This window comes from Narcine bancroftii, chromosome 3 (assembly GCF_036971445.1).
Source record: "Narcine bancroftii isolate sNarBan1 chromosome 3, sNarBan1.hap1, whole genome shotgun sequence".
NCBI classification, from domain to species: domain Eukaryota; kingdom Metazoa; phylum Chordata; class Chondrichthyes; order Torpediniformes; family Narcinidae; genus Narcine; species Narcine bancroftii.
Window position 1 is genome coordinate 2311499 of NC_091471.1, and position 22593 is coordinate 2334091.

The 22593-nt window shown below is 50.3% G+C and overlaps 1 protein-coding gene across 8 annotated transcripts in view; it reads right to left on the minus strand.

Annotated features, from left to right (window-relative positions):
- Positions 1-2731: 2731 nt before the first annotated feature.
- idh3b (isocitrate dehydrogenase (NAD(+)) 3 non-catalytic subunit beta) overlaps positions 2732-22593 on the minus strand; it is a 105701-nt gene continuing 85839 nt past the window's right edge. For 4 of the 8 annotated variants that reach the window (XM_069923365.1, XM_069923363.1, XM_069923368.1 and 1 more), the window contains 10 exons: positions 21308-21415; positions 19387-19507; positions 19084-19144; positions 18780-18912; positions 14276-14409; positions 12071-12173; positions 11573-11719; positions 5182-5276; positions 4854-4914; positions 2732-3232 (listed from right to left, as the gene is read on the minus strand). In XM_069923365.1, coding sequence (XP_069779466.1) covers positions 3155-3232; positions 4854-4914; positions 5182-5276; positions 11573-11719; positions 12071-12173; positions 14276-14409; positions 18780-18912; positions 19084-19144; positions 19387-19507; positions 21308-21415 — 1041 coding nt within the window. In that variant the 3' untranslated portion in view covers positions 2732-3154. Of the gene's footprint in view, positions 3233-4853; positions 4915-5181; positions 5277-11572; positions 11720-12070; positions 12174-14275; positions 14450-18779; positions 18913-19083; positions 19145-19386; positions 19508-21307; positions 21416-22161; positions 22314-22593 lie in introns of all 8 variants that reach the window. The other 4 variants (XM_069923367.1, XM_069923370.1, XM_069923371.1 and 1 more) reach the window with 2 other exon arrangements.

Here is a 22593-nt window from a genome sequence, read left to right on the forward strand (position 1 = left end):
TGGGTCCCAGGAGGGTGACTCAGGCGCTGCAGCTTAAGGGGCTAGTGTGGTCTAACCAGTTTTTTTTGAGGTGCAACATTACCTCATGGCTCTTGAACTCAATCTACAGGCTAATTTTTTTATTTAGATACACAGCATATTAACAGGCCATTTCAGCCCAAGAGTCGGTGCCACCCAATTTAACTCCCCCCCCCCCCCCCAACCCCCCCACCAGCAGGGCAGCAAGGATAAGGCCAGCACTACATAAGCCTTAACATGAGGGATTTATGGACCTGGACCCAAAGATCTCTTTTAAGAATCCTGCTTATAAATCACACATTTATTTGGGTCGGCCTCCATCTGCCACTCCTCTGCCCAACACTGCATCCTGTCATAACTTATGCCAACCCTCACTTTTATATCCTCTTCAAACTTACTGACCCATCCATCTACTTCCTTTCCAGGTCATTTATAAAAATCACAAACACCAGGGGACCCAAAACAGATCCCTGTGGTACTCCACTGGTCACTCACCTTCCATCTACTACCCTCTGCTTTCTGAAGTCAAGGCTATTTGGAATCCACAGCTGAGGTTCCTTGGATCTCTTGACTCTGAGCCTACCAGGGCGGGTTGGGGGGGGGGGGGGGGGGGGAGAACGACACCTTGTCAAATGACCTGCCCTCATCAATGTCCAAATCAGGCTCGTGAGGCATGGCATGCCTCTCAGAACAAAGCACACCCTCCCAGAGAAGACTGCTCAGCTCTTTGAAAATGATAATGGAGATTTGATCGAGGCATTTAAAATTATGAGGGGGACGGACAGAGTAAATATAGATCAGCTTTTCCCACTGAGGGTGGGTGAGATACAAACCAGAGGACATGGGTTAAGGGTGAAAGGGAGAGTGGAACGAGCTGCCAGCTGAGGTGTCCAAAGTAAGAGGAATTTGGACTGGGACATAAATGGGAGGGGCATGGACTGGGTGCAGGTCAGTGGGATGAGACCAAAAAAATGGTTTGGCACAGACTAGAAGGGCCGAAGGGGCCGGTTTCTGTGCTGTCATGGTCTAGGGTTCTGCTGCCCCCTTCTGTCCTTTCATAAGTTCCTTCTTGGCCCCTTTGCAATTCACACAAGGTATAAAAGTAGAGGTAGGCCAATCAGCCCATTAGATCTGCTCTGCTATTTAATCATGAGCTGATTTTTATCATTCAGCCCCACTCCCTAGCTTTCTTCTCCATAACCCATGATACTGACTAATCAATCAAATACTTGTTCATTTGTCTTAAATATACCCAATTACTTCACTTCCACAGCTGCCTGTGGCAACAAGGTCCACTGACTTCACAACCCTGCCTAAAGAAATTTCTCCGCACCTGTTTTAAATTGACGCCCTTTTAACCTGAAGTTGTGCCTCCTTGTCCTGGACTCCCCCACCATGGGAAACCACCTTGCCACATCTACTCTGTCCAGGCCTTTCAGCATTCAAAATGTCTTGGAGTTCCCCCTTCATCCTTATGTTCTCCAACAAGTACAGTCCAAGAGCTGACAAACATTCCTCAGATGCTAACCCAATTCTCGAGCCCCATCTGGATTTTTGCTTCCTGAATCTTGTGTGCACTTTCCTACTTGACCAACCACGTAGACAAATGTGCTTGTGCACATCAAGGTTAACAGTTCATGAAAAACATTCAGATGGATAAATCCTTGGGGTTGAAGAGTAGAGGCGGCGTTTCAGGTTTTTGGATGACTGGGATCTTTCTGGGAGGAGGGGGAACTTGTTCAAGAGGGATGGGTTGCACTTTAACCATACAAGGACCAATCTCCTGGCAGGGAGCACTGTGACAGGGCTGTACTACAGGAGGGCACGAGGAGGCCGAGGAACAAATGTGTGGATAGATTATTAAAGTGCCAGTGTTGTTGCTCTGGGGGACTATAATTGCCCCAGTATTGATGGGAGGTCCTTGGTGTCAGGGGCTGAGATGGGGCAGAATTTAATTGTGAATATGCACATAATTAGTCGAACCAGAAAGGGGGGAGGGTGAGATTCTATACCAGTTGGGGAGTTTTTGAGGAATAGTGATCACTTTGAACTTAAGGCTGGACATCGTGGGGCAGATACCCCGAAGATGGGGAAAAGTGGAGCTCCTGGTTCATCCCAGATACGATTAGGAGGTTGCAGACACCCAAGACCCTACAGGAGCCCTGCTCACCACAGGGACCCTCACAGCTCCCAGTACCAATACCTGGTTCCCCTGAGCCAGTCTCCAGCTGCCAAGGGCTGCACTGGTCCACTGCTGTGGTCTTCCTCCCTGTTGGCTCCTCTCCCAGTCGTCTTGGTGGGGGCCACTGGTCCTCCTCATTGCTGTGCTGCTGACCATGGGTGCTCTCTGCTTGGGCACAGACCTCTCTGGGTTTCTCAATGTTCCAGCAGCCGTCCCTTCTACAGGCCATTTACCCCCCGCATGATGACCTGTCAGTCGGCGTTCGTGGAGAGCCCTGCCTCCTCCCACATCCACTCTGCCATAATTTCCCCAGGGTGAGTGTCCACGCCTGCAGTCACGGAACTCGCACTGATTCCAGCCCCATCGACTGACCTGTGTGTAGGGCTGTAACCTCTAACCTCGGGGCCCACCAACTGACCCCAGTGTATAGCAGAACCATAACCTCTGACCAGGGCCCCACTGCCAGACCAAGCAGTGATCTAAAGAACTTTGGACTTCCCCACGACATGTTAAAGTTCACATGTAAAGCAGTGAGTTGATCTCATGTTTTATTAACATTTTGGAGATTAAATTCCTAAGGTGCAGAGCAGGACCGGGCTGGGAGTGGGATGTGGTTCTGGGGTTCCAGCCGTGGAGGTGAGATGTGGGGCTCCAGCCATGGGGTGAGGGTGGGATGTGGAGTTCCAGCCTTGGAAGAGAGACTTGGGGGGGGGGTTCCAGCCATGGGGTGGGGGTGTGGGAGAGAGACGTGGGGTTCCAGTCGTGGGGTGGGACTGTGGGGTTCCAATCATGGGGTGAGGGTGAGACGTGGGGTTTCACCTGTGGGGTGGGGGTGGGAAAAGGGGTTCCAGCTGTTGTGGTGAGATGTGAGGTTCCAGCCATGGGGGTGGGATGTGGACCTGGGGCTCCAGTCATAGGGCGCAGTGAGTCATGGTCCTGGGGTTTCAACCATGCTCACGTGCCAAGGTTGGCAATGACAGCCGCTGTGAATTCTGCTGACGTTGAGTATCCACCCATGTCGGTGGTGCGGACCTGTGGAGAGATCAGAACCGAAGCCTGTTAACAGCAGCCGAGTTCTGCCCACACCCCCCTGAGCTCAGCACTCCAGCTGAGGGTGGGTCTGGAGCATTCACCCCCATCCCCATGCCAGTGGGAGATGCTAACCTCTGACTTGAGTGTTTGGGCACCTCTCACCATGGCAACCGCAGCTCCCCCATTTCTACCCGCCAACCTTCCCACACCACCTCCCCGAAGTCCCAGCTCAGGGGGCAGCCCGCATTTCTGCAGGGTTGTGTTGAGACAAAGGTTTCCCTGAGGAGTCACATACAGCCTGGGGCGGCCTGGGGTCATGAATATTCCTCACTTCCACAGGGTTGCACCCAGACAGACCCTTGTCTGAGCAATCACACAGCACCCAGACGGACACTCTGGGATCACAAATATTCCTGATGTTGGGCATTTGCAGCAAGAGTTCCATCGATCACTGCCAGTGGGGGTCTGGACTTTCAAAATCAGGATTTGTTGGTCATGAACGTTTTGAAATTTAGTGTTTGCAGCAGTATCAGGAGTGAAAATATTCACAATGATCTTACAAAATAATTCAGTGCCTCGTTTATTGATCATTCAGGAATCTGATGGCAATGGGGGATGAAGCCGTCCTTGTGCTGCGCTGCCACTGGTGTGGACCCAAAAGAGCAGAGACAAACTGCAGCTCTGCAGGGTCCAACCGCCCAGTGCTAATGCCTGCAGCTAATGGTGTTTGTGAGTAAAATTCTGTCAACATGGGGTCTGTGTTCAAGATGGTGTCGCTTGTGTTTGGCAGCGGCCATGAGGGGTTGCAGACACCGAGGGAAGAGTGGACCAGCACAGGGCACCAGAAATGGGGAGAACAACCCCCACCCCCTCCGTTCAGAAGGAGAAGCAGAACAGACAACCCTACAGGGATGGTGACCACAGCGACGGGCCAGCGAGGTGCTCAGCGGCTGAGGGACCCACACGGGCTGCGGGCGACTTGTGGTGGGGGGAGGACCCGCACGGGCTGCTGGAGACTGGCTTATGGGAACCAGGTATTGGAGCTGGATTTCGAAAGGGCACTGAGGGCAGGAAGGGCTCCCGAAGGGCCTCGGGTGCTGAAGGCTTCCTGACCGTGAGAGAGGTTTGGATCTGGAGCTCGGGCGGCCGATGGATCGAACAGGAGATTGTCTAGCTGCGGGAGAACTGGAGGAAAATCTACGGACACTCAGTGACTCTGAAGGGACGCCCTTTTACTCATTCTGTAAGAGGTGCTGGGCGATGCTCATGGAGACTGCCTTACAGCAGGGAGAAGGCAGTCTTGTGTAATATTACATTCTGTGCTATTACATGACAGTAAAGGGATCTTGAAATGTCAAGATATAAACAAGAGGAAGATTTCAAATGAAAAAAGGTCCCTCCTCCCCCATTTCCACACAACCCCCCCTCCCAGTGGTTCATCCCCTGTCCACACATTCCACCCCCCCATAAAGCTCCCTTCACAGTGATGGCTCCCCGCCTCTTTCCGACCCTTGATTGCCGTTGCACTCAGTGGTCAGGGTGGGGGATGTGGGATGGGGGGGGGGTGGGGAAACAGCGATTAGGGTGAGGACTGAGTCCCCCCCCCCCTCATCACACCCACCTTTCCCTCCTTGATGACCTTCCTCACGGCATCGGACACTTGGCTTGAGTGAAGATCCAGGCTGTAACGGACACGAGACAATCAGATCCCCCAAACCACAGCTCCCCAACGCGGGCTGGGGGGGACCCTCTGTCCTGGCACCCTCCCTCCAACAGCGGGTAGAGTGGCGGGTGGGGAGATGGGTGTTCCTGGCGAAGGGTCCTGGGGACAGGGAACAGGATGAGTGGATGGGGAGGGGTCCCTGGGATTTGGTAGATGGGGAGGGTTCGAGGGGATCTGGCAGACAGGGAGGGGTCCGGCGGATGGGGAAAGGGGCACCAACACTTACTTGAGGTGTTTGAGCATGTTGGCTGCGCTGAGCAGCATGGCTGTGGGGTTGGCGATGTTCCTTCCCATCGCCTGTGAGAATGGGTGTCGCGCTCCCTGCAATGAGACGCAGACAGTTACGGAATGTACCCCCACCCTGAGGTGATGCCAATGGATCACATAGTTAACATAGTAGTTCAAGCTACACTATCACAGCCACTCGGTTCCAATCCACTGCTGCATGGGGGCAGGACTGGCAGCTCAATGTTCCTGGCTTCTGTGTGTACAGCCACAATAGAACAGATGGGCAATGAAAGGGGAAGAAGTGGCATTGGTCATCAGGGAAAATATCAGGCAGGACAGACCAGAGGGCTTGTCTACTGAAGGTATATGGGTGGAGCTGAGGAACAGAAAAGGTCTAACCACACTCATGGGGTTGTATTGTCGACCAGATCAGTGAGAATTGGAGGAGCAGATCTGTAGAGAGAGAGCAGACAGTTGCAGGAAACTCAAGGTTGTGATAGTCGGGGATTTTAACTTTCCATATATTGACTGGGACGCCCACACTGTAAAAGGGCTGGATGGCTTGGAGTTTGTCAAATGTGTTCAGGAAAGTTTTCTAAATCAATATATAGAGGTACCAACGAGAGAGAGTGCAATTCTGGATCTCCTACTAGGGAAGGAGACAGGACAGGTGACAGAAGTATGTGTCAGGGAACATTTTGGGTCCAGTGATCATAAAGCCATTAGTTTCAAGTTAATTATGGAGAAGGATGGGTCTGGCCTCGGGTTGAGATTCTAAATTGGAGAAAGGCCAAATTCTGAGGAAACGAGGAAGGATCTAGAATGTGTGGATTAGGATAAGTTGTTTTCGGGCAAGGATGTGTGAAGTAAGTGGAGGATCTTCAAAGGGGAAATTTTGAGAGTACAGAGTTTGTATGTCAGGATTAAAGGCGAGATGAGTACATGGATGTGAGGGGTTGGAGGGTTATGGGGATGGGAGTGGGTAGGTGGAACTAGTGGAGTTTCACGTAAATCGGTGCAGACTAGAAGGGCCAATATGGCCTGTTTCCGTACTGCAAATTGTTATATATGGTTATATGGTTAGCAGGCAGAAGGAACCTTTTTTTTGGGGGATACTGGGATCAGGTTTGGAAGAAGAGAGAGGTGTAGAACAGGTATAGGCAACATGGAGCAAATGAGGGACTGGAGGAGAATAAAAAATGCAAGAAAACCTCAAGAAAGAAATCAGGAAGGAAAAAAGATGTGAAGTTGGTTTGGTGACAACGTGAAGGAAAATCCTCAGGGTTTCTACAGGTATATTCAGAGCAAATGGAGAGTAAGGGATAAACTTGGTCCCGTTGAAGATCAGAGTGGTCGGCTTTGTACGGAGACAAAAGAGATGGGGAGATTTTAAATGTTTTTTTTACTCAGGAAACAGGCACAAAGTCATGGGAAGTCAGGAAAACAACCAGTGAGGTCATGGAACCTGTCCAGATTAGCTCTTTCTGGAATACTAATATAGTAACTTCATTTCAATCCTGTTCTTCGTTAATGGCCAGACATGCAATTGTGGTTAAACGGAAAGGCATTATTTCATCTCCACATGCCCATGGCTCAGGGATATTATGTCTTGTTTAAACTTGGAATAATTGGAGATGCGGTCATTGATTCAAATATCAAATTCCAAACGATACAGGGCTCATTTATGGACTATGGTGGTCACCTCAAGAGTCGGTGTTGATTTGGAATCTTGGCACCGTGCTCTCTCTCTCCAAGGTGATGCCACTTGGATTTTTTAAAACATCAACCTTCAACCTTGCTGAGGGGAAGGGGGGTTCGAATTTATCTCTTTTTTTCTTTTTTGTTCATTATGTTTGTGCCATTGTACTTCTCAATTTCTACAAATGGATCAGTTATAACTTTTTTACTCATTCCACAACACATCATAATTGTTTTGTTCATTTTTTTCTATTGAATATCAATAAAAATAATTTAAAAAGAAAGAGGAAGATAAACAACGATGGCCCCAGCACCGATCCCTGAGGCCCCACCACCAGTCACAGGCCTCCAGTCTGAGAAGCATCATCCACCACTACTCTCTGGCTTCTCCCGTCCGGCCAGTGTCGAATCCAGTTCACTACCTCACATGAATACCCAGCGTCTGAACCTTCCTGATGTGGGACCTTGTCAAAGGCCTTCCTAAAGTCCATGTAGACAACATCCACAGCCTTTCCTTCATCAACTTTCATAATAACTTCCTCAAAGAACTCTTAAACACGACCTATGCCACACAAAGCCATGTGGACTTTCCCTAATCAGTCCATGACTATCCAAATAATGTACATCCGATCTCTTAGAACACCTTCCAATAATTTACCGACTACTGACGTCAGGCTCACTGGCCTATAACTTCCAGGGTTATATTTGGAGCATTTTTTTAAACAACAGAACAACGTGAGCTCTCCTCCAATCCTCCGGCATCACACGCGTGGCGAAGGACATTTTAAATATTTCTCCCAGACCCCCTGCAATTTCCACACTCACCTCCCTCAAGGTCCGAGGGAATAGCTTATCAGGCCCTGGGGATTTATCCACCCTTATTTGCTTATTTACATGCATTGGAGGGGTATGGGGGGCTATGGTCTAGGTGCAGGTCAGTGGGACTAGGCAGAGTAATTCAGCGCAGACTAGAAGGGCCAAAGGGGCCTGTTCCTGTGCAGTAACGTTCTAGGGTTCACATTACTCTATCACAGTGCCAGCGACCCAGTTCCAATCCCCTGCTTAAGAGTACCTGTGCGCTGTCTCCCTGTGCACTGTCTCCCTTGCACCTAGACCAATCTAAAACGAACAAAGTGAGAGGTACAAGTTTACCCAGGACAGGGGATTCGTGTTCGTCGTGGTCAGCTGGACAACGAGGCACCAAGGCTGTTTCTGTGTTGCACATTGCTGTGACTCCATCACCAGAACTGACAGCGGCTCTCGCCCAAGCAGTTCCAGTTAAGGTACAACACCGATGTCTACCCCAGGATGTGAGAACCTGCAAGGCAGGTCAGTTTCAACCAGTCATAACCTGATCGGATCAGTCAGCACAGAATGGAACTGGGTTTGGCACCATGTACAAAGAATCCATGGCCAGACTGAGACCACCCACAAATTGGAGGAACACCTCACCTTCCGACTGGGCCCCCTCCAACCACACGGCATTAACATCGACTTCTCTGGCTTCCGTTAACCACCCCCCTCCCATTCTTCTCCCATCCCCTTCCCCATCTCCTTTCGCAATCAATTCCCACCTCATCCCTATCATATCCAATTAACACCTTTTGCCCCCAGCCAGAACTGACTGAATTCTGGGATTTCCTGCTTCTGGCTCATTCTGCCTATTCCTTGAACGGCTCAGGTCCAAATGTCAGCAATATATCTTTGTCTCATATGGATGAAAAGACCAACTGAGTTCTTCCAGCATTTAGGTGCATTTTTAATGAATATTTTGTGAATGTCTTTACTCTGAAGCAGGGTTGAGAGGGGAGATTCATAGAACATAGGACACGACAGCACAGTACAGGCCCTTAATGTGGTGCTGACCTTTATACAGTGTTCCTTAATACTAAACCCTCCTTACCCCGTAACCCTCTATTTTTCCTGCCTCCATGTGTCTGTCTAAGAATCTCTTAAATGTACCCAAAGTTTCAGCCTTCACCACCATCCCCAGCAAGGCATTCCAGGCCCCCAGAACTCTCTGTATAAAGAAACAACCTGATGTCTCCCCTAAACATCCCTCCCTTCACTTTGTACACATGTCCTCTGGTGTTTGCTGATCCTGCCCTAGGAAACAGGTGCTGACTGTCCACCCTGTCTATGCCTCTCAGAATCTTGTAGACCTCTATTAAGTCTCCTTTCATCCTTCTACGCTCGAGACGTAGGGTGCAAGGGGATGATGTGGGACCCTCTCCAAACAGACCTTGCCTCATGACTTATTTTCCAATCCAGACAACATCCTGGTAAATCTCCATAGCTTCCACATCCTTCCTGTAATGAGGTGACCAGAACTGAACACAATTCTGTAAGTGTGGTCTAACCAAAGATTTGTAGAGTTGTAACATGTCCTCTCGACTCTTGAACACAATCCCCTGTTAATGAAGCCCAACATTCCATAGGCCTTCTTAATTATCCCATAAACCTGAGGGATGTATAGATTTAAATCCCAAGGTCCCTCTGTTCATCCACACTCTTAAGTAACCGACCATTAACCCTGTACTCAGCCTTCTGGTTTGTCCTTCCAAAATGCATCACCTCACACATATCCAGATTGAACTCCACCTGCCACTTCTCTGCCCATCCCTCTCTTTCTTTCTTCTTTGGCTTGGCTTCGCGGACGAAGATTTATGGAGGGGGTAAAAGTCCACGTCAGCTGAAGGCTCGTTTGTGGCTGACAAGTCCGATGCGGGACAGGCAGACACGGTTGCAGCGGATGGAGGGGAAAATTGGTTGGTTGGGGTTGGGTGTTGGGTTTTTCCTCCTTTGACTTTTGTCAGTGAGGTGGGCTCTGCGGTCTTCTTCAAAGGAGGTTGCTGCCCGCCAAACTGTGAGGCGCCAAGATGCACGGTTTGAGGCGATATCAGCCCACTGGCAGTGGTCAATGTGGCAGGCACCAAGAGATTTCTTTAGGCAGTCCTTGTACCTTTTCTTTGGTGCACCTCTGTCACGGCGGCCAGTGGAGAGCTCGCCATATAACATGATCTTGGGAAGGCGATGGTCCTCCATTCTGGAGACGTGACCCACCCAGCGCAGCTGGATCTTCAGCAGCGTGGACTCGATGCTGTCGACCTCTGCCATCTCGAGTACTTCGACGTTAGGGATGAAAGCGCTCCAATGAATGTTGAGGATGGAGCGGAGACAACGCTGGTGGAAGCGTTCTAGGAGCCGTAGGTGATGCCGGTAGAGGACCCATGATTTGGAGCCGAACAGGAGTGTGGGTATGACAACGGCTCTGTATACGCTTATCTTTGTGAGCTTTTTCAGTTGGTTGTTTTTCCAGACTCTTTTGTGTAGTCTTCCAAAGACGCTATTTGCCTTGGCAAGTCTGTTGTCTATCTCATTGTCGATCCTTGCATCTGATGAAATGGTGCAGCCGAGATTGGTAAACTGGTTGACCATTTTGAGTTCTGTGTGCCTGATGGAGATGTGGGGTGGCTGGTAGTCATGGTGGGGAGCTCAGTTTTCTTCAGGCTGACTTCCAGGCCAAACATTTTGGCAGTTTCCGCAAAACAGGACGTCAAGCGCTGAAGAGCTTGCCCATCCCTACATCCTGTCTATATCACCCTGTAACCTTCAACACCCTTTGTGTCATTTACAAGCTTACTAACCCATCCTTCCACCCCTTCATCCAGGTCATTTATGTGGGACCCCCTCTACACAGATGTGAGGTATAAGGGGACGATGTTGGACCCCCCTCCACACAGATGTGGGGTATAAGGGGGATGAGGGACCCCCTCCACACAGATGTGCGGTGCAAGGGGGGGATGAGGGATCCCCTCCACACAGATGTGTGGTGTAAGGAGGATGAGGGACCCTCTCCACACAAATGTGGGATGTAAGGGAATGATGTTGGACCCCTCCACACAAATGTGGGACCCCCCGCCTCCACACAGATGTGGGGTGTAAGGGAACAATGTGGGACCCCCACCATACAGATGTAGGGGGTAAGGGGGATGTGGGACCCCCTCTCCATACAGATGTGGGGTGTAAGAGGGATGAGGGACCCCCTCTCCATACAGATGTGGGGTGTAAGGGGGATTGGGACCTCCCCCTCCACACAGATGTGGGGTGTAAGGGATCAATGTGGGACTCCCTCCCACACGGAGAAGAGATTGTGTACCAGTTGGATCCCAGCTATAGCACAAACACTAGGAAGAGAAAAAGGGCAGAGAGATTATTTTCGAGTTGTTTGGACTTGTTGGTGTAAACTGCAAGGAGGGAGAGGCCGGGACTTTTCTCCCTGGACCATAGGAGGTTGAGAGGGGACCTTGTTTCTGAGATCATGAGGGGCATGAGATTTTTCCTGGAGTCAGGGGTCTAAAATTACAGGGCAAGGTTTAAAAGGAGCCTGAGGAGCACCTTTTTTCTACAGAGGGTGGGGGGGGGGGTTGTGTGTGTGTGAGAAACGAGCTGCTGGGGGAAGGGGTAGAGGCAGTGACAGGCGTTTAGACTGGTCCACGGGATAGGAAATGTTCAGCGGAATGTAGGTCAATCTGGGTCAGCATTATCAGACTGGGTTGAAGGGCCTTAGCCTCCCTCATGGCAGAGGGAACTGCACCTGCCTTTCCCCTCACCACCAGGCCTGGGAACATCAGCATGAATCCGTAGTGTGGCTGAGATGCCAGGCCCCACCCGGGGGGGGTGCCACTCACCGTTTCAAAGACAGCAATCTCGGAACTGAAGCTCTCACCCGGCACGACGCCAGCGCCTCCCACCAGCCCAGCTGCAAGGTTGTCGATGATGTTACCGTACAGGTTCGGCATCACCAGCACATCAAACTGATGGGGGTCCGACACCAGCTGTAGGGCAGAGGGCAGAATCAGGGGTGTGGGAGGTGATGGGATCTGACACCACTGTAGGGCAGAGGGCAGAGTCGAGGGTGGGGGAGGAGGGTTGGGAAAGGTGGCGATGATTAGAAGGCTAGGGGTAGTGGGGATGGAGGGGGGCAGGGAGGAGGGAGGGTGCGGTAGTGGCGAGACGGTGGGCAGTGGGGAAGGAGAGGTGGTGGGGACGGTAGAACAGGTGAGGGCAATGGGGAAGGCGGGTGGTAGGGAGGGAAGGGGTGGGAAGGGAGGGTTGGTGAAGAGGGTGGGGGCGGTGGGACAGGAGAGAGTGTTGGGGTGTAGGGAGGGAGCAGACCTCTGGGTTACCTGCATGCAGCAGTTGTCGATGATCACTGACTGGTACTCAATGTTGGGGTAGAGATTGGCCATCTCTGCACAGCACTGCAGGAAGAGACCATCACCCAGCTTCCTGCACAGGAACAGAAGAGGTCAGGTGGAGAAGGGGGGGGGGCAAGAAAGGAGGGATAAAAGGCTGGGGGAAGAGTGGAGAGGGAAGAGGTGCAGGTATGTGTTAGGTCATGTTTAACCAATTTTTTAGTTTTTCAAAGAAGTTGCCAAGAAAGTTTAATTTATTTTTTTTTAAATTCTGATGAAGGAAAGGCTGTGAATGTTGTCTACATGGACTTTAATAAGGCCTTTGACAAGATCCCACATGGGAGGTGGGGCAGACACTCGGTATTCATGGTGAAGTAGTGAACTGGATTTGACAATGGCCGATGGTTGCTTCTCAGACTGGAGGCCTGTGACTGGTGGTGGAGCCTCAGGGATCGGTGCTGGGACTATTGTTGTTTGTCATCTATATCAATGATCTGGATGATAATGTGGTCAATTGGATCGGCAAGTTTGCAGATGACACTAAGATTGGAGGCGTTGTGGACAGTGAGGAAGGTTTTCAAAACTTGTAGAGGGATCTGGACCAGCTGGAAAAATGGGCTGAAAAATGGCCGATGGAATTTAATGCAGACAAGTGTGAGCTGTTGCATTTTGGAAGGACAAACCAAGAAAGGACGTACACGGTGAACGGTCGGGCACTGAGGAGTGCGGTAGAACAGAGGGATCTGGGAATACAGATACATAATTCCCTGAAAGTGGTGTCACAGGTGGACAGGGTTGTCAAGAGAGCTTGTGGCATCTTGGCCTTCATAAATCAAAGTATTGAGTACAGGAGTTGGGATGTTATGGTAAAGTTGTATCAGACATTGGCGAGGCCAAACTTGGAGGATTGTGTGCAGTTTTGGTCACCGAACTACAGGAAAGATATCAATAAGATAGGAGTGCAGAGAAGATTTACTGGGATGTTGCCTGGACTTCAGGAACTGAGTTACAGGGAAAGGTTAAACAGGTTAGGACTTTATTCCCTGGAGTGTAGGAGAATGAGGGGAGATTTGATCGAGGTATTTAAAATTTAAATTATTTCAGTGTCATTGCAGCACATCTCAGCAAAAGGAGGTGTAAGGTGTTCCTACCATCCGATAGCCTGCAGGCCCCCCTTGGACAAGGTGTCGCACCTGTTTATCCCCCCAATCAGGGTCATGTGAAGCTATGGGTTGTAGATGGTTTTTACAAGCATACTCTACAAACTGGAATTTATGGTTGTAAAACTAAAACCGCTGGGCAGATGAATCTGATGATCTCTGGCCAGGGTTACCCGTCCAGTACGGACACTACAACTGAAGAAGGCAACGGGAAACCACTTCAGTGTTTTTCCCTTATATAATTATGAACTCAACATCGACTACGGTCTCAGCTCAAAGATAGAGCCTTCACCGAAGGAGAACAGGGGAGGCAACAACTACAATTCAGAGAGGCAGAGATCATGACAGATGGAGAGATATGATTGCCCACGCCGAAAGGCAAGGCACCTGAATGAATGTGATTGAGGGGAGGTGAGATACATGGGTTAAGAGTGAAAGGGAAAGTTTAGGGGGAACCTCTTCATGAAGAGAGTGGTGGGAGTGTGGAACGAGCTGCCAGCTGAAGTGGTGAACATGAACTAAATTTTAATATTTAAGAAGAGTTTGGACAGGTAGATGGATGGGAGGGGTATGGAGGGATATGGACTGGGTGCAGGTCAGTGGGACGAGGTAGAAAAAATGGTTCAGCCCAGACTAGAAGGAGTGAAGGGGCCTGTTTCTGAGCTGTAATGTTCTATGGTCCATACTAAGGAGGTAAAAATGAGGGAGAAGAGGAAGGGGGAAGATGGAAGGAGGGGTGGAGGTGGAAGGGGAAGAGGGGGCAGGAAGGGAAGGGGAAGTGGAGGCAGGTGGAAAAGGGGAAGTGCTGGGGGAGTGCAGGGGAAAGGAATAGGAGGGAAAGGGCCAGTGGGTGAAGAGGGGAAGAGGGGAAGGACTGGGGAGATGAGGGGAAGAGAGGGAATTGCTGGGGGAACGAGAAAAGGGGGGTGGGCTAGAGGGAACAGGGGGAGTGGGGAGGGAGAGGGAAGGAGGAACAGTGACAAGGGGAGAAGGAAGGCTGGGGGTGGTCGAGGGAAGGGCTGAGGATGACACTGACATGATGTTGGCCTTGTGGACAGCCGTGACCTTGCTGCGTCCATTCTTGGTGGCGTAGTCGAAGGCGAACTTGGCGATTCTCCGGGACTTCTCCCTCGTGATGATCTTCAGACATTCGATGACCCCCGGAACACTCTGACCCAGGGAGATACAGTCAGAGCCAGCTGAGGCAGAGCTGGACGGGTCAAGGTATGGGACAGAGAGGTGGGGTCGGAGGTCAGGGGTCATGGCCGGGTCTCAACTCATGCTCCAGCATGCTGCACTCGCTCTCAGTCTGCTCAGTGATGACCAGGTCCAGGGTACATGGAACATTCCGGCACAGTGCAGGCTTTTCAACCCACAATGTTGTGCCAACCTATATAAATCTATTCAACAAACTAAATAAACCCTCCCTATCCTGTAACCCTTAATTTTTCTTCCATCATTATGCCTGTCTAAGAACCCTTTTACACAGAGATCCCACTTAATTGTGGTGTGAACGACCTGTGTTTAAAGCCAGTTCAGGTCGTTCACTAAGAAAAGCCGGGTCACTGTGACCTTTTACATACCGACCCAGTGCAAAAGGAGGCAGGGCCTGCATTACACCTGGCATCCCAGGAAAGCCTTTTACATAGCAATAGACAATGGAGTAGGCCAATTGGCCCTTCGAGCCAGCCGCCATTTATCGGATCATGGCTGATCTTTCCCTTTTAATAAACCAATCCTAGCCTTATCCCCATAACCCTCAACTCCCCTGCCCACAAGAGCCTTATCCAACTCTCTCTTAAATCTATCCAGAAAATCCACCCCCACTACCCTCTGTGGCAATGCATTCTACAGACCCATAACTCTCTGAGTAAAAAAATTCTCCTCATTCTGTGTTAAATGGCCTTCCCTGTATTCTTAAACTATGCCCTCTTGTCCTAGTCTCACCCATCATTGGGAACATGTACTCTGATTTCACCCAGTCTAGCTCTTTGATAATCCTAAATACCTCAATCATGTCTCCCCTCATCCCTCTAAACTCCATCGCATATAAGCCCAGTCTTTCTAACCTATCCTGCCATCCCGGGAACTAACTTTGTAAACCTACACTGCACTCCCTCTATAGCAAGTATGTCCTTTCTTAAATATGGGGACCAGAAATGGACGCAATACTCCAGGTGAGGTCTCACCAGGGCCCTGTACAACTGCAGGAGGGCTTCTCTACTCCTATACTCCAATCCCCTCTTTATGAAAGCCAACATCCTGTTCGCCGCCTTCACCGCTTGCTGAACCTGCATGCATGGGCTCTGATACTTCCTACCTTCACGGGTAACAACTGGACAGAAACCCATCCCGGTTTCATCACGTTCACACGGGTAAGTGAAGAAGTTAAAAGGTGGTTAATTCCTGTCTTTTAATGGTTGTGTAAAAGGGGTATAAGAGTCTCTTAAATGCCCCTATTGTTCCATGTTCCAGCCCTCACCACCACCCCCAGCAACCCAGGCACCCACAACACTCCTGACCCCTGACGTCTCCCCTACCTTCACTTTGTACATATGTCCTCTGGTGTTCGCTATTCGTACCTGAGGAAACAGGCGCTGACTGTCCACCCTATCTATGTCTCTCAGAATCTTGTAGACCTCTATTAAATCTCCTCTCATCCTTCTACACTCCAGAGAGAAAAGTCCCAGCTCTTCTAACCTTGCCTCATAAGACTTGTTTCCCAAACCAGGCCACATCCTGGTGAATCCCCTCTGCACCCTCTCTGTAGCTTCCATATCCTTCCTGTAATGAGGTGACCAGAACTGAACACAATACTCTAAGTGTGGTCTCACTAGAGATTTGTAGAGTTGCAACATGACCTCTCTTGAACTCAATCCCCCTATTAATGAAGCCCAGCATCCCATAGGCCTTCTTAACCATCCTATCAACCTGTGTGCTGACCTTGAGGGATGTATGGATTTGAACCCCAAGGTCCCTCTGTTCATCCACACTCTTAAGTAACTGGCCATTAACCCTGTACTCAGCCTTCTGGCTTGTCCTTCCAAAATGCATCACCTCACACTTATCCAGATTGAACTCAATCTGCCACTATTTTCGCCCAACTCTGCATCCTGTCAATATCCTGTTGTAACCTTCGATAACCTTCAGCTCCACCCACAACTCTCCCATCCACAAACTTCTGTCTCTTCGAGATCATTTATAAAAATTATGAAGAGCAGGGGTCCCAGAACAGAGCCCTGCGGCCCCTCCACTAGTCCCCGACCTCCAGGCAGAATCCTTTCCTTCCACTACTACTCTCTGCTTTCTTCCTACAAGCCATTTTTTTATCCACACGGCCAAGGTTCCACTGATCCCATCCCTCATGACTTTCTGGACGAGTCTCTTGTGAGGACCTTGTCAAATACTTTGCTAAAATCAATGTCGACCACATCTACCGCCCGACCCTCATCAATTTCTTTTGTTACCCCCTCAAAAAGCTCAATTAGACTCATAAGGCACGACCTTCCCTTCACAAAGCCCTGCTGGCTATCCCTGAGTAGACGGGACTTCTCCAAATGCTCACAGATCCTATCCTTAAGAATCCTCTCCGATAGTTGACACCCCACTGACGTAAGAGTCACTGGTCTAGAATTCCCAGGATTCTCCCCATTACCTTTTTTAAACAAGGCAACTACATTTGCTTTTCTCTAATCCTCTGGCACCTCCCCTGTGTCCAAAGAAGATTCAAAGATCATAGCTATTTTTTCTCTCACTTCCCACAGCAGCCTGGGGTATATCACGTCTGGCCCCAGGGACTTATCAATCTTTATGTTTTTAAGATCCAACACTTCCTCAATCTCCATATTGTCCAGCACACAGGCCTGTTCACCCTGATCAAGGTCCTTTTGTGAATACTGACCAAGTATTCATTTAGGACCTCCTCCGCCTCCAGGCACATGTGGCCTCCTTTATCCTTTAGTGGCCCCACCTTCATTCTCGTCATCCTTCTGTTCTTCACATACACATAGAACATTCTGGATTCACCTTAATCCTACATTCCAAGGCCTTCTCATGTCCCTCGAGCTCACCTACGTCCTTTCTTAAGCTCCTTTCAGTCTACCATGTACTTCTAATGAGTCCTTCCTGTTTCCTACACCCATGAAATCTAGAAGATATGGAAACAAATAAAACGTTGAATTTGATAATATCTAAAAAGTGTCTATTTGGCAGATTACATTTCATCATCAACTGTTGTAAAGATGCAAAGTTTTGTTGGATAAAAAGATCCTTAAAAGTTTTAATTCCTAGCCCATTCGATTCTTCATAATTTGCATCCAAAATGGCAAGTTGGAGTAAACAATTGCGTAGAATTGGATGAGTCCAAACAATTTCCTAATTGACTCCAAATCTTCAATCTGTCTCATTATAAAATTCTTTGTTAGTTTTGGAATAGAGAGGGGTAAAGGTGAGGCCAATACCGCCCGTAAGGATTTCAATTCTATTTCCATCCAATTGGGGCAGTCATCTCTATTACCAAACTCTAAGAACATATTCCTTATGTTCATTGCCCAATAATAAAATCACCCTCCCCTTTAAGAATATTCTGCACCTGCTCAGAGACATTCTGGACCTGAGCACCTGGGAGGCAACGCACTTTCTCTTTTGCAGCTGCAGAATCTCCTACTGTTCCCCTGACTATCGAGACCCTGTGACGATTGTTCCACTGAACTTCACCCTTCCTTCTCAGGCTCTGAGCTGACCATGCTGCTATTGGTCTAGATGTTGCTGCCTTGCCCAGATAGGTCATCCCCCTCAACAGTGCCCAAAGGGGTACACTTGTTCCTGAGGGGAATGGCCACATGGGTGCCCTGCACTGCCTGCCTATTCCCTTTCCCTCTCCTGTCTGTCACCCATCTACCCTCTTCCTATCTCCTTGGTGTGATAATGTCCCTGTAACTCCTGTCTATCTCCCCCTCTGCCTCCTGAATGGTCCAGAGTTCATCCAACTCCAGCTCCATCTCCTTAACTTGGCTTGTCAGGAGCTGCAGCTGAATGCACCTCTCGCAGATGAAGTCATCAGGGTTACTGCTGGCTTCCCTGGCGACCCACGGACCCCTGCCTTGCCTGCCATTCCCACTATTCAAGAGGAAAGAGTTGGAAAAACCTGTCCTTACCATGCCCCAGCTTCTGAACCTCCACCTCTTCTCACCAAAGCCTTAGATTCCCACTTCAACACTGTCCGCTTTGCTTGAGCTTACCTTCCCTTTATTGGCGACAGCTAATTATCTGACAGAGAGATTTAAACAAGCACCCATCTTTCCCACTGCTTTGTAAACGCTCCTCCTCTAGGTCACCGTCTTGCTCTTGCAGCCCCCAACAAGATGGGGAAACTGGGGAGGTTGGACGTCGGGGATCAGGGTCAAGATCGAATCAGAGCTGGGGGTTGGGATCTGAGTCGGGGGGTCAAAGGAGGTTGGGCGACGGGGGTCAGAACATCAGTGTTCGGGACTGGAGTCGGGATCAGGGGTATGGGTCGGGGGCCGGGGTCAGGGGGTCACCTCGTGCTCCAGCGAGCTGTACTCGCCCTCGGTCTGCTCGCGGATGATGACCAGGTCCAGGTTGTGGTGCCGGGTGGGGAAGCCGGGAAGACTCCGCACATGGACCACGTTGGCAAACAGGTCCAGCTTCTTCCTGCAGGGACCAGCCAATCAGGAGCCAGCTCCCCATCAATCAGGAAACAGCATCTCCACCCGACCCTGGCAACAACCCCCGCCCGATGACACCCCGCCCGATGACACCCCACCCGATGACCCCCCCCCCCACCCAACCCCAGCAACGACCCCTGCCTGACCCTGGCCTCACCTCAGTTTCATCTCGTATGAAGAAAGCTCGCCCTTGTTCTCCATCGGAGCATAGATCTTCCCTGAAACAGGATGGGGGAGGGGGTGGTCAGTTACAGGGAGATCACCAGTAGGAGGAGTCACAGGGAGAAGGGGTCAACAGGGAGTAGCAGGTCACCAGGAGAGGGGTCATTCATGGGAGGGGGGGTGATAGGGATGGAGAATGACGGAGTGGGGGTGGAGGGAAGGGGATGGGGGGTCCAGAGCAAAGGGTGTGGGGGAAGGTTGGCACCCACCCTTTGACCCTTCCCCCACGCCCTCTCACCTTTAATGGCCACCCGGTTGGTCCTCATGGAGGTGAGGAGCTGCTCCAATCTCTCCTTCGACGCCAGGTTCTGCACCTCACTCACATGGTGTTCGTCAAACTGCACCGGAACCTCCGCCGCCTTTTGAGAGTTGGAAGGGGTGGGGATAACATGTAACCAAAGGATACCCACAGCTCCCCCTGACCCTACCCCACCCCTGAGACCTCTAATTCCCACATGCCCCCCCCCACCCCCCACCAAATCCATCAACTCTCCCAAACTTCACCACCCTTTGAACAAGGTAAAACAAGAGTCACCGTGGTTGAAGTAGAAGCACAATGCTGGAGAAACTCAGTAGGGCACCTGCCGACATTTTTCCAAACCTTGATGAAGGGCTCAAGCCTGAAACGTTGGTTCTGTATCTTTACCTTTGCTATATAAAGTCCACTGTTTGACCTGCTGAGTTTCTCCACCATTGTGTTTTACTCTGACAATGTGCTACATGGAAGGGTAGTCTGGCAGGTTACACCACACAGATTCCAAACAGAGCTGGTCGGTTGGATCCAAATCTGGCACAGTGGAAGGAGGCAGAGGAAAGTGGTGGAGTGATGATTTCCTGGTTGGAGACCAGAAACCAGTGACGTTCCACAGGGGTTGGTACTGGCTCCACTGCTGTTGGTTGTCTACATTTTAATGATTTGGACCGCAATGTAGTTAACGAGATTGGTAAATTTGCCAGTGACCTGAGTTTGTGGTGTGGTGGACAGTGAGGACGGATAACTCTAACCCCTTCCCCACTGGCATCCCGGTTAATTGGCCGTGGAGTGTCCCGGGATAGGAAGTCCTTTGTGCAATTTCCCCTGGGCCACCCTTCACCAGGACACTCATTGCTTTTCCACTGAACACCCTCACCCCCGGGGATCGGAGTGTTCAACTGGAAACTTTCTGCTGTCCCTTTTCCACTTGTTTTGTCAGCATGCCGGTGTCAGCAAACGCCGGGGATATGAGTAGGGGTTGAGGCGGTCAATCCCTGGCCTGAAAAGATGTCATTTGACACCAGTGTTCGGACAGTGTTCCTTTTCCACTGGACCCCGTCCCAATAAATTCCCAGTTAACAGTATTTCCTGGGACAGGGCGCCAGTGGAAAAGAGGCTTAAGTTTATAACAGGATCTGGATCAGCTGGGAAGGTGGGCCAAGGAGTGGCAAATGGAATTTAAGTGTGTGAGGTGTTGAAGTCAAACCCGGGCAGGACTTACACAGTGAATGCTCGGGCCCTGTAGAACAGAGACTGAGGGTTACAGGAACAAAATTCCCTGTAAGTGGTGACTCCAATGAACAAGGTGGGTAAGGTGGGGTTTGGCATGCTGGCCTTCATTGGGTGGGTATTGAGGACAAGAGTTGGGACGTGATTCAGCTGGGCCAGGTAAAGGTGAGACCACACAGATGATGGGTTCAGTTCTGGTTGCCCAGCTGAAGGAAAGGGTGCAGAGGAGATTCACTAGGATGTTGCCAGGACTGGAGGGGCTGAGTTATAGGGAGAGGATAGACAGGCTGGGTCCTCATTCCCTGGGGTATAGGAGGCTGGGGTGGGGGGGGGGGGGGGTGATCATAAGGGGCATGAATAAAGTGAATGTTCAGTCTTTTCCCCGGATAGATGATCCCAGGACTAGAGGGATAGGTTTAGGGTGAGAGATTTCAGAGGTCCTGAGGGGTAACTTTTCCCCTCAGAGGGTGGTCTGCATCTGGAATATGCTGCCTGAGGGTAATGTAGAAGCAGTTGGACAGACATACAGAAGTGTACGATCCAAATGCAGTTAAATGGGATTCGCCCAGAATACCAACTTGGTCAGCACGGACATTGGGCCGAAGGGCCTGTTTCATGCCATCCTGGTGCTACCTGCTCAGTCTCCCTTGAGCCCACCAACCCCACCTCCTCTTACCTTGAACACCTCTTTAACAACGTGCATCAGTTCCGGACCCACTCCATCCCCCGGGATCATCGTGACCCGGAAATTCCTGTCGGTCCTGTTCACGGCTGGAATACTCAACTGGAGGGAGACGTGGCCCAGGTGGGTGCAGCACGAGTAGGGTGGAGCAAAGGACAGAGAGATGGGGAAAGGGGATTACATGGGGGTGCATGAACAGGCCGGTCACTGTGAAAATCCTCCCTGGCCTGAACAGCCGCTCCCCATGCACTAGGTCCCACAGCATTCCAAGAGAAGGATCCTCAGAATCCCCTCTAGGAATCCCTGGTGAAGATGCCCCTATCCCTCAGGCATCCCCAAGAGCCATTCTGTTCACTGCATCCTGGCACCAACACTTCTGAATCTCATGTGAATCCCCAGCTCCTTGCTATCATTCCCCATGGTCCATCAGACAGTACAGGGCTCCACATGTAGTCTCAGCATCAATCCCCTCATCCAGTCTCATTCTCCTCTCACCCCCCCCCACCCCCCAGATCAGCCCATTTGTTTATTTGATCTCCTTGCCCTGGGCGATATACATGCTCTGCCATCTCCCTGTTGCTCAGCCTCCTGTAATGTACAGGGCCGTCAGCCCATGATGTTATGCCAAGCTGATATGTACCTATCGAGAAAACACTGAACCCTCCCTTCTATTTTTCTTTCATCCATGTGCCCAAGTCTTTTAAATGCCCCTATTGTTCCAGCCTCCACCACCACCCCTGCCATGTACAGAACGTTATATGAAATTCTGTCTGCCAGCCATAAGGCAAAGAGTCGTCATTAGTCTGGTGCCCCTTACAGTACGAGAGAAAGAGAAGCCTTCTTCTCACCCTTGTTCCCATTGATCTGCTGAACAGGGGCAACATGGTTAGTCTCCTCTGAGTCTTCGTCACTCCGAAGAAAAGTCCCAGCTCTGTCAATCTTAGTTCATGAGGTTTTTGAGGGAGAGGGGTTTCCTGATTGGGGTTCAAATTGGTCGACACTTGGAGGATAAGAAGATGGCAGAAGATTTCATTTACAAATGGGAAATTACTTATTGTCTGGAAAGACAGATAACCCCATTCTAATGCACATCATTTGGGTAGGGCAACAAATTAATAAATGTATAGGTCTAAAAGTGGGGATCACCCTTGTCTCAAAATTAGTTAATACTAGTGACATGAGAAAATAAAATCCTGGATACTTGGCATCGCCACGGGATCAAGTGTGTCGAGGATTGTTATGAACAAGGACAATTTATGACATTTCAACAGCTAAAAAAT